The 16,423-nt window shown below is 47.7% G+C and overlaps 1 protein-coding gene across 2 annotated transcripts in view; it reads left to right on the top strand.

Annotated features, from left to right (window-relative positions):
• svila (supervillin a) overlaps positions 1–15,684 on the top strand; it is a 100,018-nt gene extending 84,334 nt beyond the window's left edge. The window contains exons 27-40 of one of the 2 annotated variants that reach the window (XM_035413405.1): positions 239–384; positions 865–1,040; positions 1,946–2,093; positions 3,145–3,424; positions 5,239–5,393; positions 5,715–5,820; positions 7,250–7,457; positions 8,009–8,142; positions 8,556–8,711; positions 8,838–8,981; positions 9,429–9,550; positions 11,747–11,902; positions 14,620–14,640; positions 15,450–15,684. In XM_035413405.1, the coding sequence (XP_035269296.1) occupies positions 239–384; positions 865–1,040; positions 1,946–2,093; positions 3,145–3,424; positions 5,239–5,393; positions 5,715–5,820; positions 7,250–7,457; positions 8,009–8,142; positions 8,556–8,711; positions 8,838–8,981; positions 9,429–9,550; positions 11,747–11,902; positions 14,620–14,640; positions 15,450–15,536 (2,039 nt within the window). In that variant the 3' untranslated portion in view covers positions 15,537–15,684. The remainder of the gene's footprint in view (positions 1–238; positions 385–864; positions 1,041–1,945; positions 2,094–3,144; positions 3,425–5,238; positions 5,394–5,714; positions 5,821–7,249; positions 7,458–8,008; positions 8,143–8,555; positions 8,712–8,837; positions 8,982–9,428; positions 9,551–11,746; positions 11,903–14,619; positions 14,641–15,449) is intronic. The other variant, XM_035413406.1, reaches the window with a different exon arrangement.
• Positions 15,685–16,423: the final 739 nt, after the last annotated feature.

Raw genomic sequence — 16,423 nt, 5'->3', positions numbered from 1 at the left:
CGTGTCTGGCCTGAGACCAAGCCGGCAGAGCAGTTTGTTTCGGTTCCCCGTTAAGGGAGTCAGAGACCCAGACAGAGCTGATGGGAAAGTGCTTGCGGTTGGCCACTGGCGCACCGCGCTTCGCTCGGTTGCCTCATCAGGTCTTTCTGGTAACCCGGCGACTGTTGTGAAGCTGTGAAAACGCCGCCAGCGTCCCTCTGCGCGCACACGCCCAGCATGACTTCCTGTTCCCCCTCAGCCGCCGGAACGCCCGACGAGGACGAGCTGTACGAGAGCGCCATCGTGGAGACCAACTGCATCTACCGCCTCGTGGAGGACAAGCTCGTCCCTGACGACGACTTTTGGGGGAAAGTCCCCCGTTGCACCCTTCTCAACTCCGGAGAGGTCAGCCATTTCCATGATCAAAAACCTTCAAAAACTTTAATTATTCAAAGTCCTTTTGCCGATTTGACTTTATCGAATTAGGACTTGAGAATAGCACAAAGTAAAATAACCAGTGGAAGGGAAAGTTAATGTTCAGGTTCAGGTTCAGAATGCACATTACTATTATGACCCTCACAAGGAAGGCTTTTCGTAAAAGCTTGGACCTGTACGTCCAACTAAACGTTTTCCTTTGGGGGTTATTTTCAAATACCTATTGACAGAACTGAATTAATCTAGAAAATAAATGATTATTTTGAGATCCAGTTATTGGAAAGATTTAAGTGAAACTGTCTTGACCGTCCCATAACGGTGTATTAATGCCCCCATAAGATACACAGTGGAATTGTACATTTCTGTGGTCTGTTGATAGATTCTCCAGATGTCTTAGGAGGATATCTCCATCCTAAGGGTCGGTTCTTCCCGTGTTACATGTTCCTGCAGGTGCTGGTGTTTGACTTTGGCAGCGAGGTGTATGTGTGGCACGGGAAAGAGGTGACGTTGGCCCAGAGGAAGGTGGCCTTCCAGCTGGCCAAGCACCTGTGGAACGGCACCTTTGACTACACCAACTGTGACATCAACCCACTGGACCCGGGAGAGTGCAATTCTCTCATACCCAGGCAGGTTCCTTCTTCCTGTTCCCTGCGGGCCACTATCTACTGTACTCCAGCGGGTGCACTACAAGGGCCAATCTGTTTTAGGATTTTTTTTTTTTGTCCAACCTCTGCTCTTAATTATTTAATTAGCTCAGTCATGTTTTAATTTGGCATTTGTAGACGTAGTCTGTGGCTGTAGCTCGCACAAGTGTATCCTTCATTTTTTAGTGTGCCCAAGTACTGGAGTGAACCAACGTAGTTTATTGAGAAGTCCGAATACTTAAACAATGGTAATTGGCTCGAAGAAAAACCGGCATGCAGGCTCGCCCTCCAAGGATGAGTCTGCACCCCTAGCCTACCCCAAGCCACACCACTGCGAATACTAAAGTATTAGCTCCACACTTAAAACCTCTTCCTGTCTCTTTTACAGACACATTACCCAAGCACTGCTGTATATCTCTTGAGAGAACCTCCCTGTGCTGTAGTTTCCTCTTTTTAAAAAGAATGTTATTTTTTTTGGGTTATTAATGTATTCTGAATACGAACACAGTTCAAAAATAGAATTGAAGATCTGCTACAGCCGCTGACATCGCCTCCTGAAGACTCAGTTAAGAGTAGCCAGTTTCCCTTGGCCGTTGAGCATAGTCTTTATGTCAGTCAGTTAGTAGTATATCTTGTGTTCTGTAGATTGTGGTTATAAACAGCTAGCAGTTCTCCCTCATAATATTTCCCCATTAGCTTCAGCCCACTTCACTTCTATAGCAAAACAAAATTTCATCTTTGGCGATTAAGGTCGACCTTTCGGAGTTGTCCTCTGGTGAACCACATCAGTATAAAGATGTATAATCTGTGTGCTTCTTTGACTGGCCCGCACTGACCTTTTAGCTCCTCTGTGAGTGTGATCGTGTCGTACGGCTTGTCTTTTCCAGGAAAGGTCACGGTCGTCCGGACTGGGCGGTGTTCGGCCGGCTGACGGAGCACAACGAGACCACCCTGTTCAAAGAGAAGTTTTTGGACTGGACGGAGGCGAAGAAGTCTCCTCCGAAGAACGGCACCGAGCACGTGTCCGAGCTCAGGGTACGTCCTTCCGTGAGGAGGAGGTGCGGGAGCCATCTTAACTGCGGGGCTGCAGGGAGCCACCAGCCGCTCATTCAGACCTGCCCCCCCCCCCCCCCATCCGCGTTGCTGAGGATGATCCCTCTGCTTTGCCTCATTAGCTCAATGAGATCAGCCCCGTCTTATAAAGATTTTCTGCCAGTTATCTTTCATATGAGTGCCTCTGACAGGAGGTGTGTGTGTGTGCGTGTGTGTGTGTGTGTGTGTTCCCGCATGTATGTGTGACCAGCCTCAAGCTGTGCTGTTTGCCCATTCAATGTTTTATGTGCATGAAATGCACTCAGAAAATATTGCATAGTAAATATTCTATGGTATAATCAATACAACCACACTCACAAGCAATCTAGATTTAATGTTTAGAAAAAAATCTATGTAATTAATTATGTCCGTTTTATTATTTATGTTACTGGTCCGTGCCAGGTGGTTACTCACTGTGTGTCAGACTCTGGCAGGCTAGTATAAAGTGCCTTCTTATTTTTAATGTTCTTACCAAATTCTCTCTCCACATCACTCCCCCTGCTTTCTCCACCCCTCTTTATTATTCTTTTCTCTCTTTCACTCCATTTCTCTCTCTCTACCTTTCTCTCCCTCTCCTTCTTTCTCTCCCTTCCTCCCTCGTTCCCTCCCTCTCTCTCTCCCCCCTCCCTCTCTCTCTCTTCCTTTCTCTCTCTCTACCTTCTTTCTTCTCTCTCCCTCTCTCTATCTCTGTCTCCCTCCCTCTCTCTCCCACTCTCCCTCCTTCCCTCCTTCTCTCCCCCTGCTTTCTCCACCCCTCTTTATTATTCTTTTCCCTCTTTCACTCCATTTCTCTCTCTCTACCTTTCTCTCCCACTCTTCTGCCTTCCCCTCCTTTCTCTCCCTCTCCTTCTCTCTCTCCCTCCTTCCCTCCTTCGCTCTCTCTCTGTCTCTCCCTCTTCCCCCCCCCCCCCTCCCCCTCTCTCCCTCCTCCCCCCCCCTCTCTCTCCCCTCTCTCCCCCTCCCTCTCTCCCTCTCCCCCCCCCCCCCCCCCCAGGAGCAGATGCAGGGTAATGAGAACCGCCCGTACGACGCCACGCTGATGATCCCCCTGCTGCAGAAGGCGGTGAACACCGTGCTGGACGGCGTGGACGTGGGGCGGGGCTACGGGCTGGTGGAGGGCGACGAGTGCCGGCGCTTTGAGATCAGCACGCTCTCGGTGGACGTCTGGCACATCCTGGAGTTCGACTACAGCCGCCTGCCCCGGCAGAGCATCGGCCAGTTCCACGAGGGCGACACGTACGTGGTGAAGTGGAAGCACATGGTGAGCACCGCAGGTCAGTGTCCCGCCCACCTAACCCCGCCCCGCCCACCTGACTTTGCCCCATGACTCTGGGGTGACAATAGGGACTCATGCACACCCCCAAAAACATGTCACCTGCAGCTATAGAGGCAAGGTGCACCTTTGAGGAGTGTTGAGCACCATTCTGTCCTCAGGTCTCCTTTTCTGGGGATGACATGGAGAAAAGAGGAAGGCGGAAGTTGGGGATGCGAGTCACAGTGTAACCAGTTGGCTGTAGGGCTGATCATTAGGCAGTCTCACTGACTGGGGGTCTAGATTGCTGACGTTTATATTGGACGTGGGTATTAACACTCACACTCTTTAGACAAGTGCAGTACGCCTTATGAGCACAGTAGGCCAGGTCTGGTCCCTAAATCCAAGAGTGCGTGCGGCCTTCTTCAAAACCTTAGAGGGCTGGAGGTAATTTGTTTCTGTTACTGGACTTTGCAGAAATGGGCATAGTGCTGAGCATGGGGGTTTTGTTTTGTCAAGAGGAACATACCATGCCCTATTTTATACTGCCTTCCTTCTCTTTGGACCTTATAAAGATCTCAAATGAAGCAGCCCTGGCAGTTTGTCCTCCCTGCACATTTAGGTCATATTTTCCTCTCATAGTCCGCTGGCGGCTCGAATGTTCTTCTAAACTGTTTTTCGTTAAGAGCTGAGCTCCCCACCCTCGTCTCTCATCGCTCTGCAGCGCTCTCAGAATGCACGCTGGTAGTAATTGATAACACCGAATTGTGAGAACTTCAGCCTGTGGTTTCGGGGGTCAAGATGATGAATGTGGAAGTCTCTGATGAGAACCCCATGCAGCTTTCTGACAGGAAGCTTATTGCTGTGCAGGCGACTTCAAAGAGACGGCTGATGTACACAAACTCGGCGTGTTTTGTGGAGTCTGCATGCCGCGGGTGTGATAACGTGATGGGGAGTAAGGCCTCTTTCTGCTGGATTCCGGAGTCTTTGGCCGAGCTGTTTGCTGCTCACAGGGAAATCTTTAAATGCATTACATCTCTGGACAGCGCGTGCCACATTTCTGTTTGTGTTCCTTTTTCTGTCACTTGTTTCGACAAATGTTTTTAAAAATCTAAACCAGGTAGCACTCTATTGTATTTTTAGTAATGCACCCTGTAATGTGTTAATGATTTTACTGCTGTCCAGTAAAGGGGAACTTTAATTTAATTTTTAGAAAGACCTTAGACTGACTCAGTGTTTGGGTTTAGGGCTAATTTGTCATGGCCATTGTTCAATCCAGTTGGTTTTCAGTAGCCAACACCTTTGGACTGTTTTGGACACAGACCGTTTTATCATTAAGAATAAAAAAGGGCCTGCTGTGATATAAACAAATCACTTTTTCTTGTTCAGAGTTTATATCTGGTATAAACAAAAGAAGTCAAGAAGGTCCATTATTGCCTGGAGTGATCTAAGGCAGTGCTCCAGACTAACCTGTATACTTGTCTGTGTGCTGTGTGTGTGTCTGCGTGCCTGCTGTGTGTGTGTGTGCATGCGTGATGTGTGTGTGTGTGTGTGTGTGCACACGCATGCGCATGCTGTGTGTCTCTGTGTGCGTGCTGTGTATGTGTGTGCGTGTGTGTGTCTGTCTGTGTGCATGCTGTGCGTGTACGTGTGTGTGTGTGTTTGTACGTGTGTGTGTGTGTTCTGTGTGTGTTTGTACGTGTGTGTGTGTGTGCTGTGTGTGTGTGTACGTGCTGTGTGTGTACGTGTGTGTGTGTGTGTGTGTGTGCACGTGTGTACGTGTGTGTGTGTGTGTGTGTGTGCACGTGTGCATATGTGCTGTGTGTGTGTTCATAGTGGGGAAGAGGCAGAACCCGGAGCAGCTGCGGAGTACGGGTGCAGGGAAGGAGAAGTGTGCCTATTTCTTCTGGCAGGGCCGTAACTCCACAGTGAGCGAGAAGGGCACATCAGCGCTGATGACTGTGGAGCTGGATGAGGAGAGAGGGGCTCAGGTAGAGTACAATATGGAGAGACTGAGACACCATGCATAGTGCTGTCGTATTAACATAAAGCAGCATGGTATTTTAATACTACCATACTTTAAACAGTAGTGTATTACTATTTTACACTGTATACAGTGCTTTACTACTTTACGCAGTGCACAGTGATTTACTACTTTACACAGTGCACAGTGGTTTGGTTCTTTACACAGTGCACAGTGAAGGGCTCTAATGTCTGGCATTATACATTTCTTTATATAGGGCAGGAATCTGCTCCTAATATAAAAAGTCCTCATTAGTGTGCGTGCGTGCGGCTCTGTTCTGGTCCCACAGGTCCAGGTGCAGCAGGGAAAGGAACCCCCATGTTTCCTGCAATGCTTTAATGGAGGCATGATTGTGCACTCAGGAAAGAGAGAGGAGGAAGAAGAGAATGCTCAAAGTTAGTACTTCCTGCAACCCCCCCCCCCCCTTTTCCTTCCCTCTACCCTTTCGCCTTCTCTTCCCCCCCCCTCCTCTCTGTTTCTCTTCTTTCTCGTTTCTGGGTCATTGTGTCAGCCCTGAGAGTGGAAGTTGACGACAGGAAGTGCTGCGGGTCTCTGGGAGGAAATGCGTTTTGTTCACCTTGCGCGGTTCCTGCGGGGCTGCTTCCCATCTGCTGCACGGGAGTCATCACAGTGGGCCACTGATAAATAAAGCGTTTGTGGTTTGTGTCCGTTTCACTGTTTTGTCTTCAAAGCCTGGTCGTTTGAATCTTGAACCTCTGTTGTGAGGAAGAGTTATCTCTTAGATTACAAGGGTGCAAGGGTGTGTGTGCTATAAATTTGTTTTGTCTCTGAGCCATGGAGTCACAGAGTGGGGTTTTTTTTATGCTTGAGTGGGGTTGAGTCTGAGGGCAGCAAATTATTACTGTACCACTAGGCTTAGCAGAGTTTACCTAAAGTCTCACAGAGAAAACCTTCTATCTGTTCTGTGAGTGTTGTGCAGTCTGAAACCCCAGCGTGCATGTTGGCTTTGCAAGGCCAGAGTTTTGATTCCCCCTCTCTGTTTGTGTACCTGTTATTATACAGACACACCGAGCTGTGGCTCCAGTGCTGTAATTTTCCATCACTGTTCGGTCAGGAAATGACAGACCTCGGGGCTGCACGATAAGATGCTTTGGGGTTATTGGTTTAGGGTCTATTTGGATGAGATGCCACGAGGTTATCGGTTTAGGTGTGGTTTTGAACCGGAGACGTTTATTTTCATCCTTTTTATTTTCCTTTTCTTTTTCTTTTTTGTTTCCTCTTCGACAAAAACTCAAGACCTGTCATTTCTTTTCAATGACCTCAAAGGAATTACTGAAATTGAAAAAAGCAGAAATTGCGATGTGAAAACCACGTCCTGTCAGCATGCAGGCGTGTGCGTAACTGGGTTGGTATCTGTGGCTTATTTTTAAAGCTGAAGATGTGGCCCCAGAAAGAAAGGCATGCACAATCTCTGTATAAGAAATACATTTAAAGCTATTTTTCACTATGATAGAGAGTCAATGATTTTATTATTGCACTACAACAGAGTAAACTAGAGTAACAAATATAGCAAGCAGTGCAGTGCATTTGCACTACACTTCCTGTCACAATGGCTTTAATAACCAACCTCCAATATGCTTTGCCATTCAGTCCAGGGTTGGTTAAAGACGTGCCTCCCTTTCTGCATTTGGCTGGAGCTATTGCTCACAGCCGTTGGGTGTTGCTGCCTGACAATGTAAGGAAAGCAGCAAAACTGTGCGAGCCGTTTCCCTGGTTATTGGAAGCTAAGTTGTATTGGCGTGTGCGTGCATGTGAGCGTGCGCGTGCGTTGGACTCCAATCGCGTCTCTCCTCCTGTGTCCAGACGACTGGCGGCTGTACTGCGTGCGAGGGGAGGTCCCGGTGGAGGGCCACCTGCTGGAGGTGCCGTGTCACTGCAGCAGCCTGCGCTCCCGGGCGTCCATGATCGCCCTCAACGTGAACAAGGCCATCATTTACCTGTGGCAGGGCTGCAAGTCGCAGGCACACACCCGCAGCGTGGGCCGAACCGCAGCCAACAGGATCAAAGAGCAGTAAGCGAGCCCGAAGCAGCGCTGCCCGTCACAGCTGGATCAGCTGCTCCGCTTTCACTGACCTCATTTTGTGACTAATCTGTCGCCGGGCCGCTTTTAGGCACATAGGAAATGATGTCAGCGATGGTTTGGTAATGAGTCTCACAGGCTGGAAGTAATGAAATAACTTGTAGCTGCGGCCTTTTTCCTGTTATTTAAAAAAATGTTCACGAGGTTTCTAATCAGGTGATGAACAAAGTGTGCTGGCATTTTAAACTGTCAGTAACATTTTATTTCTGTCAGTTATCTATGGACATTTTGTAATTACATTACATTTATTAATTGAGCAGATGCTTTTGATGAAAACACCTTCCACCTGGGTCTTGCTACTTTTGTTTTTAAGTCTGCCCTTCTTTGGAAATTTCTTAAATTCAGCCCTTCCTACCTGTCTGCAGAGTAGTTTGCAGGAAACTGACTAATGCGTTGAGCTGTGTATAAGGCTAAGTGGAGCCTTTTGATTCGTTCGTCCAGTGATGGACAGCTAGATTGTCCTATTCCCTTTGTGTTTGTAGGTGTCCCCTGGAGACAGGGTTACACAGCAGCAGCCGGGTCACCATTCACGAGTGTGATGAAGGAGCAGAGCCTGCGGGCTTCTGGGAAGCTCTGGGCAGAAGAGACCGGAAGGCCTACGACTGCATGCTACAGGGTAGGCCAGAGAGCCTGCTGACCAATGCCAGGCTTGTTTTATTTTTTACACAGAACCATGCTGAACCTAAACCATGCTAAAATCAGTGTACAGAATGCTCAGGTATGAAGTAGTATCATCTTAAACAGCGCTGGGTAATTGTAAGCAGTGTCAGCTTAAACAGCGCTGGGTAATTGTATTTAGTGTCTGCTTAAACAGCGCTGGGTAATTTGAACTAATTCAGTAACTATCATCCATCCATCATGTGTGTTAAACCAGGGCAGAAATATGTTGTTATTGGAATGAGTTGAATTTCAAGGGTGGTAATTGAATTCTATCTAAAAAAAAAAGAAAACCCACGTTGCAGTATTGGCCTCTCGGCCTTGGGCAGTTCGTAAGACTGAAGTCATTCTGATTTGTGTGTGTGGTTTCAGACCCAGGGAAATTCAACTTCACACCACGGCTCTTTCAGTTGAGCAGCTCCTCGGGGGAGTTTGTTGCCACAGAGTTCTTCTACCCCTCCAGAGTGCCTGAGCTAGTCACCTCATTGCCCTTCCTCCAGGAGGACCTGTACACCGCATCCCAGCCAGGTATATAGTGTGCACACACACACACACACACACACACACACATGTACACACTTATACATACAATCAAATACAGTTAATTCTTGCAGTCACTAAGATGTGATGTCACTTCCTCTTCCCCTGTCATAGCGCTGTTCCTGGTGGACAACCACCATGAGGTCTACCTGTGGCAGGGCTGGTGGCCCCAGGACAGTGAGAGCACGGGCTCCGCCCGCATTCGCTGGGATGGAGACAGGAAGTGCGCCATGGAGACAGTGCTACAGTACTGCCAAGGTAAGAGTTAAGAGCCCAGCACAGTGTCATGATGTTAACATTCCAGAAGTCATCCCTCGAATATGACTAGCAGTCTAACACGTTAAATGAATTTCTCTTTTACTTTCGGTTTGGATATGTACAGTGATCGATTGATCAGTAATGATTATCTTGTGTTATTTATATAATTAACTTTTCAGAAGTTCTCTTCATTTAAAAGGAAGAAAAGTCTCACTCCACATTAGTGAATGTTGTTACTGGCTTGGAAAATAGCAGAACAAAAGTATGTTTTTCCTCAGATAACTGAGAGGACATGCTGCTCTAAAACGTTTATCAGAAAGTTTATACTGACCTATAGTTATGGGGCAGCAATTACACAAACTGTCATACTGCGCTTAAACCATGACTTTTCAGCCGTGTCAGCAGTCTTCATCAAGCCCTTCTCCCCATTTCTCTTCTGTGTCTCAGAGAAAAATGAGAAGAAGCCGCCAAAGTCGTACCTGATCCACGCTGGCCTGGAGCCACTCACTTTCACCAACATGTTCCCCAACTGGGAACACCGTGAGGACATAGCAGAGATCACAGAGAAGGTGAGCTCTGACCTCTTCCTTATCACACACTTACCAGGTTAGACGGCTGATCAAACTCTGTTTTACTGATCATACACTGACCAAACTCAGCCTAACTGATCACACGCTGTCCAAACTCAGCCTTACTGACCACACACTGACCAAACTCAGCCTAACTGACCACACGCTGTCCAAACTGAGTCTTACAGAACACACACTGACCAAACTGAGTCTTACAGAACACACACTGTCCAAACTGAGTCTTACAGACCACACACTGACCAAACTCAGCCTAACTGACCACACACTGACCAAACTCAGCCTTACTGATCATACACTGTCCAAACTCAGCCTAACTGATCACACGCTGTCCAAACTCAGCCTAACTGATCACACGCTGTCCAAACTCAGCCTTACTGACCACACACTGACCAAACTCAGCCTAACTGATCACACGCTGTCCAAACTCAGCCTTACTGACCACACACTGACCAAACTCAGCCTAACTGACCACACACTGACCAAACTCAGCCTTACTGACCACACACTGACCAAACTCAGCCTTACTGACCACACACTGACCAAACTCAGCCTAACTGATCACACGCTGTCCAAACTGAGTCTTACAGACCACACACTGACCAAACTCAGCCTAACTGACCACACACTGACCAAACTCAGCCTTACTGATCATACACTGTCCAAACTCAGCCTAACTGATCACACGCTGTCCAAACTCAGCCTAACTGATCACACGCTGTCCAAACTCAGCCTTACTGACCACACACTGACCAAACTCAGCCTAACTGATCACACGCTGTCCAAACTCAGCCTTACTGACCACACACTGACCAAACTCAGCCTAACTGACCACACACTGACCAAACTCAGCCTTACTGACCACACACTGACCAAACTCAGCCTTACTGACCACACACTGACCAAACTCAGCCTAACTGATCACACGCTGTCCAAACTGAGTCTTACAGACCACACACTGACCAAACTCAGCCTAACTGACCACAGCTGACCAAACTCAGCCTTACTGACCACACACTGACCCAACTCAGCCTTACAGACCACACACTGACCAAACTCAGCCTTACTGACCACACACTGTCCAAACTCAGCCTTACGGACCACACAATGTCCAAACTCAGCCTTACTGACCACAGCTGACCAAACTCAGCCTTACTGACCACACACTGACCCAACTCAGCCTTACAGACCACACACTGACCAAACTCAGCCTTACTGACCACACACTGTCCAAACTCAGCCTTACGGACCACACAATGTCCAAACTCAGCCTTACTGACCACACACTGACCAAACTCAGCCTAACTGATCACACGCTGTCCAAACTCAGCCTTACTGACCACACACTGACCAAACTCAGCCTAACTGACCACACACTGACCAAACTCAGCCTTACTGACCACACACTGACCAAACTCAGCCTTACTGACCACACACTGACCAAACTCAGCCTAACTGATCACACGCTGTCCAAACTGAGTCTTACAGACCACACACTGACCAAACTCAGCCTAACTGACCACAGCTGACCAAACTCAGCCTTACTGACCACACACTGACCCAACTCAGCCTTACAGACCACACACTGACCAAACTCAGCCTTACTGACCACACACTGTCCAAACTCAGCCTTACGGACCACACAATGTCCAAACTCAGCCTTACTGACCACACACTGACCAAACTCAGCCTTACTGACCACAGGTGACCAAACTCACCCTTACTGACCACACACTGACCAAACTCAGCCTTACTGACCACACACTGTCCAAACTCAGCCTTACGGACCACACACTGTCCAAACTCAGCCTTACGGACCACACACTGACCAAACTCAGCCTTACTGACCACAGGTGACCAAACTCACCCTTACTGACCACACACTGTCCAAACTCAGCCTAACTGACCACACGCTGTCCAAACTAAGTCTTACAGACCACACACTGTCCAAACTCAGCCTTACTGACCACACACTGTCCAAACTCAGCCTTGCAGTCCACACACTGACTGACCATGTTGTCCATGCAAATATGAAATGAGCTGTCATTCACTCCTTTAAGCAGAATTAGCATATCTTTGATGAAACATTATTGATCAACATGAGGTTATTTGCACTGTCTGTGTGTTATGGCTGTCCGTGCTTTTCTCTGATGGCTGTGCTGGTCTCGGGTCGATCAGGAAGCGGAGGTGTGCAACCAGATCATCCTGGTGGAGGACGTGCTGGCCCGGCTGTGCAAGGCCACGTACCCGCTACCCGACCTGCTGGCCCGGCCGCTGCCTGAGGGCGTCGATCCCCTTCGCCTGGAGATCTACCTGTCTGATGAGGACTTTGAGGTGAGACCCCTTCCTCATGCTCTGCTCATTACAAACATTCACTCTTCAGCTCTTGTTAATGCATAATTTATTAGCCGTGCCAAAGTGAGCCATGCCAGACTTAATTTCACTTGATTAACCCGGTACCCAGTCAAGTAAACGTCGCTCAAGCTCCTGGGACATGAGTCATGGAATCAATAGGGTTGTGAGGCTTCGTGAAGCACATGAAGGGTAGCTTCACCCATCATGGGGAATGTCAGTATCTCATCATAATGGGATATAATTTAGTTTTTATCAGGTATGGGTATTGTGTCAATGAGCTGAGCACTGCATTCACCTTAAAAAAAGGAAAGGACTGATTTATCTATTTCTTTTTAGTGAACGGTGGATCACTACATTTCAAGTCATGTTGGGTGCTGGTTTTCTGTAAACGAATATTAAAGAATGCATTTTTTTGTTGTTTAAGTTTTAGTTTTTTATTGTAAAATCCATAGTTCTGGTCCTGGATGCTGATTGGCCACCCGGCCATCCAGCTCCTGTGTGAATATTCATGGTATACCATGGCTAAATGGAAAGGTTGCACATGATTTTAATATCATTGCACCTTTGTCTAACGTAAACGTCTTTGATATCAAAGCACTGTATGCAGTCCACAGTAATAAAACCGAACCTCACTCTGCCTCCTTGACTAAATTTCCAAGTCTTTAAAGCGGGCTCTCTGGCATTTCACTTATTTGTGCGTGGAGATTAAAATTGCCCTTAATTTAAAAAATGTTTAAAAAAATAATAATTTTAATTAAAACTGCAATGCTAGCTGAAAATTTAAATTGAACGCTCTCTGCTTAATGGCAAAATAAATGTAGAAAGGTAAGACGAGACCAATCTACATCTAATGATATCCATTGATGTGTTTTAACAAAAAAAAAAATCAGCTTGGAACACACCCATTTTATATTATGAATATTGGCATGGGTAGGGTGTTGCCAGCACTCTGCTTCACATTATGTCCAGCCCCTAACGGTGCCAATTTTCATGAAGTAACAGAGGCTGCCAGTGCACATGGCTTTATTTCACAGCAGTGCTCTGTCCTCGATGTGTTCTCAATTGAGTACCATGCTGACCTCTGAGGCACGGAGGCCATGTTGAATGAGCCGAGGTCCGGGGAGACTGTCTCTCTCACAATAAACCAGTCACTTCTCACTTATTTTCTCATCACTACTGGCGGTCGCCCGTGTGAAAAGGGTTCGCTGCCAAACCCATAAGCCTTGGAAAGAGGAACTGAAATGAACAATGTTCAGTGTGCCTCATTCCCTTCATCTGTGCTGGCGGGCAAATAAAATCCCTTTATCTGAAAACGGCAGTGTACTTGAATTAGGGTCATGCACATCCCACGCACACCTTTGCGGTTTTGTTTCTGAGAATATGGAGTGTTATGGAACTGTTAGAGGCAAACTCTCCTAAAATAAAATTTGGTTTGTCCACAGGAAAGTGGAGTGGGCTACTTGGGTCTTGTTTTTGTTTGCTGCAGAGGTGTTGATGTTTTGAGGCTCTGATAAAGGGTTAGCTGGGCTAGCTGTATTAGCTGTGTTTCTGTGAGATGCGGTTTTTTTTCTTTGTTGTTGAAAGAGCACCAGTTTTGGTAGAGCTGTTGCTGCTCTGTTCTCTATGAGCCTGCTGCTGAGAGTTTTTAGAGGTTAAAACATCTTGTGTATTCGTGAAGTCTCTCGGCTCCTCCCCTCCCCCCCCGGGTACCCCGGCTCAACTTCTAGCACAGCTGTCCAGGGCATGACAACACTGCAACAGAAGAAGGCTGGCAGTGGAAACGGGCATGACGCGCTCCTTATTACCTTGCCTTATGTTACCCGTCGTAGAAACCGCTCCGCCACACCTCGCTGGCAGCGTTCGTCAGAATGCGCGTCACGTGCTCGTCTGCGCTCGGGCCTTACGTCACCGATCACGGCAGTCGAGGACAGCGAGAAGGCGCACGGGCCGGGACTTTTGGAACCCGCCAAGGAGAGGCCAGGTGCAAGCAAACTGGGTGAGATGAAAAGCGTAGAGATTATAATGGTGGATTTGGGAAGAACGTGGTCTCCCAGACCGCTCAAGGCCAGAGCTGATGTGAGAGCCTTTTTAAAACTTCAGACCTCTGTAAGAGCCCGCTCCCCCACAGCAGGTGGGAACCCTTTCTCTGAGGAGGGCCACACACGTCGATTTCACGCTAGCCGAATTCCTTTTTGGATTCCCTGGCCTTGAACGTCTCTCGTGCACATTGGCTTGTTTGGTAAAACTGTGGCTGCGCGGCAGCCATGTTGTTTCCTGATCGGTGCGCTTCACAGCACAGGCTCAGGCATTTCACGCTACACGTTGTCACCCCGCAGCAATATCCAGGTGCCTGTCTGCTGTGTGCAGTCTGTGTGCTGTGTGTCTGTAATTACAGATTAATTTAATCAGATCAGTGTTGGTGGTGTGCGTTTGTGCATGCTCGTGTGCGTGTGTGTAAGATTGAGAGATGTAGGCCGGTTTCCCAGAGGGCATAGAAGACTCTAGAAGACTCTAGAAGACTAGAGATGTCTTTATGGTTCATGGGGTAAATGTGAATATAAGAGTGTACTTTAACAGTTATGTACAGTCATTTATGGCTAAGGCCAAGTCTTCACCATTGAGAAGATAAGCGTGTACTTTGAGGGTGCTGTTGTGTGTAGACACTCATGGCTGTAACTCTTCACTTCACCTTCCAGGGTGTAGGGGCTTCTGGGAAGGTGAGTTCCAAGCACTGAGCACAGGTTGCCCCACACACAGCATCATGCCCTGTTTTTTTTTGTATTTTTGTTTTTTTTTTGGTGGCATTTCTTTGATCTGTGATCGGATTAATGGATTTCATCTCCCATAATTTCCCCTGCTTGTGTATCACCAAAACCCCTCCCCCCCCTTTACTCTCTAACCCAGCAAGGTGTGGGTCAAAGACCTAGAGGCGTCACTGTCACTTTCCACAATGTCTACTGCATGGGGTTTTTCACACACTAGTTGTTTAGAGTTGCATCTTGTTTGGCTTTTCCTTGTGGTAGTAATATTGCAATGTAATGGTAAGCTGTATTGGTGTCCACAGGCTTCATTTTGTAGGTGGTTCATATCTGTTTCTTAAACAGTTCTAAACTGTTTATTAAACGGTTCCATAAAAATACCTCATGCTTTGACTTTATGAAATGCATGGAAGTGACCCATCTCTCACTGCTTGGCCACGTGTAAAATTGCTCTTGTGACGAGTCGTATTTCACCTTTCTGTTCGAATTGAGACCCTGATTCAGTTTATATTGAGTGTTACTCAGCTTGAGGTACGGTGCATGGCATCGAAACCTCACGCTTTTCTGCTCTTCTGTCACAATGTATTCACTATGAAAATTATTCAGGATGAAAATGCCACTTGAGAGTTTGGAGTTTAGGTATTTCCAGGGTTGATGTAAAACACCGTTTTAACACCGTTGGTGTGAAATGTGCCTCTGAGTCACTGGTCCCTCTCCAATCTAGCTCTCTGCTGACATGTCTCAAACGGGCTCATATGGTTTTGCAGAAGGCGCTGGAGATGACGAGGGACGAGTATGAGGCCCTCCCCGGGTGGAAGCAGGTGAACGTGAAGAAGGCCAAAGGACTGTTTTAGAGGAGGGAGCTCTGACCCGACGGCAGCAGCCGGTGTGCCGTGGGCCTGGACCTGCCACTGAGATCACTTTAAACCCCCAAATCCGCGCACAAACACACACACACACTCACACTCACACTCACACACACGCACACACACACACACACACACACACACACACACACGCACACATGCACACACACTCACACGCACACACACACACTCACACACGCATTCTTGCAAACGCATATACACACACGCGCACACTCATTCTTGCACACGCGCACACACACACATACACACAAACACACGCATTCTTGCACACACACACACACACACACACGCACACCCATTCGCCCGACCCCCCCACCGAAGAATGGACTCTCCCAAATGGTTCCCAGGAGCGAGAGAGGAAGGGGGGAAAGTATTTTGAGGATGTGGAGGTTTGCCAGCCTCTTGTAGCATTTTTTCCTTCTCTCTCCGTTTCATTTTTGTATTGCGTTCTTGTCGTTTGGTAACAGTTTGGGAGAGCCGTGAGTATTTCTGGAGTGGGAGGAGCCTGCGATTGGTGCACTCCTTAACATGCACTTATTAGTTCAGTACCAAGCCCCACACAGCCCTCCCTCACACAACCCTCCCCCACACAGCCCCCCCCCCCCCCCCCCCCCACACAGCCCTCCCCCGGACTGACCTCCAGCCGCGTACTTGTATGCTCGCTTCTATAGCACGCTCTTTCTGAGGTTATTTTGTGTGTGTTCGTGTGTCATAAATAATTTTTATTTAAATAAACGCCCTATTGGAAAATGTAGTATTCTGTGGAGGTAAAAAAAAAAAAAAAAACAGAAAGAACAGCAAAAAAGAAACTGTTCACTTTGACGGGGGTTGTGTCAAATGTTGATTAGTGGGCA

The sequence above is a fragment of the Anguilla anguilla genome, chromosome 4, assembly GCF_013347855.1.
Source record: "Anguilla anguilla isolate fAngAng1 chromosome 4, fAngAng1.pri, whole genome shotgun sequence".
Lineage (NCBI taxonomy): Eukaryota > Metazoa > Chordata > Actinopteri > Anguilliformes > Anguillidae > Anguilla > Anguilla anguilla.
Note: the sequence above shows the minus strand (reverse complement) of the source record. Positions and strands in the feature narration are given on the sequence as shown.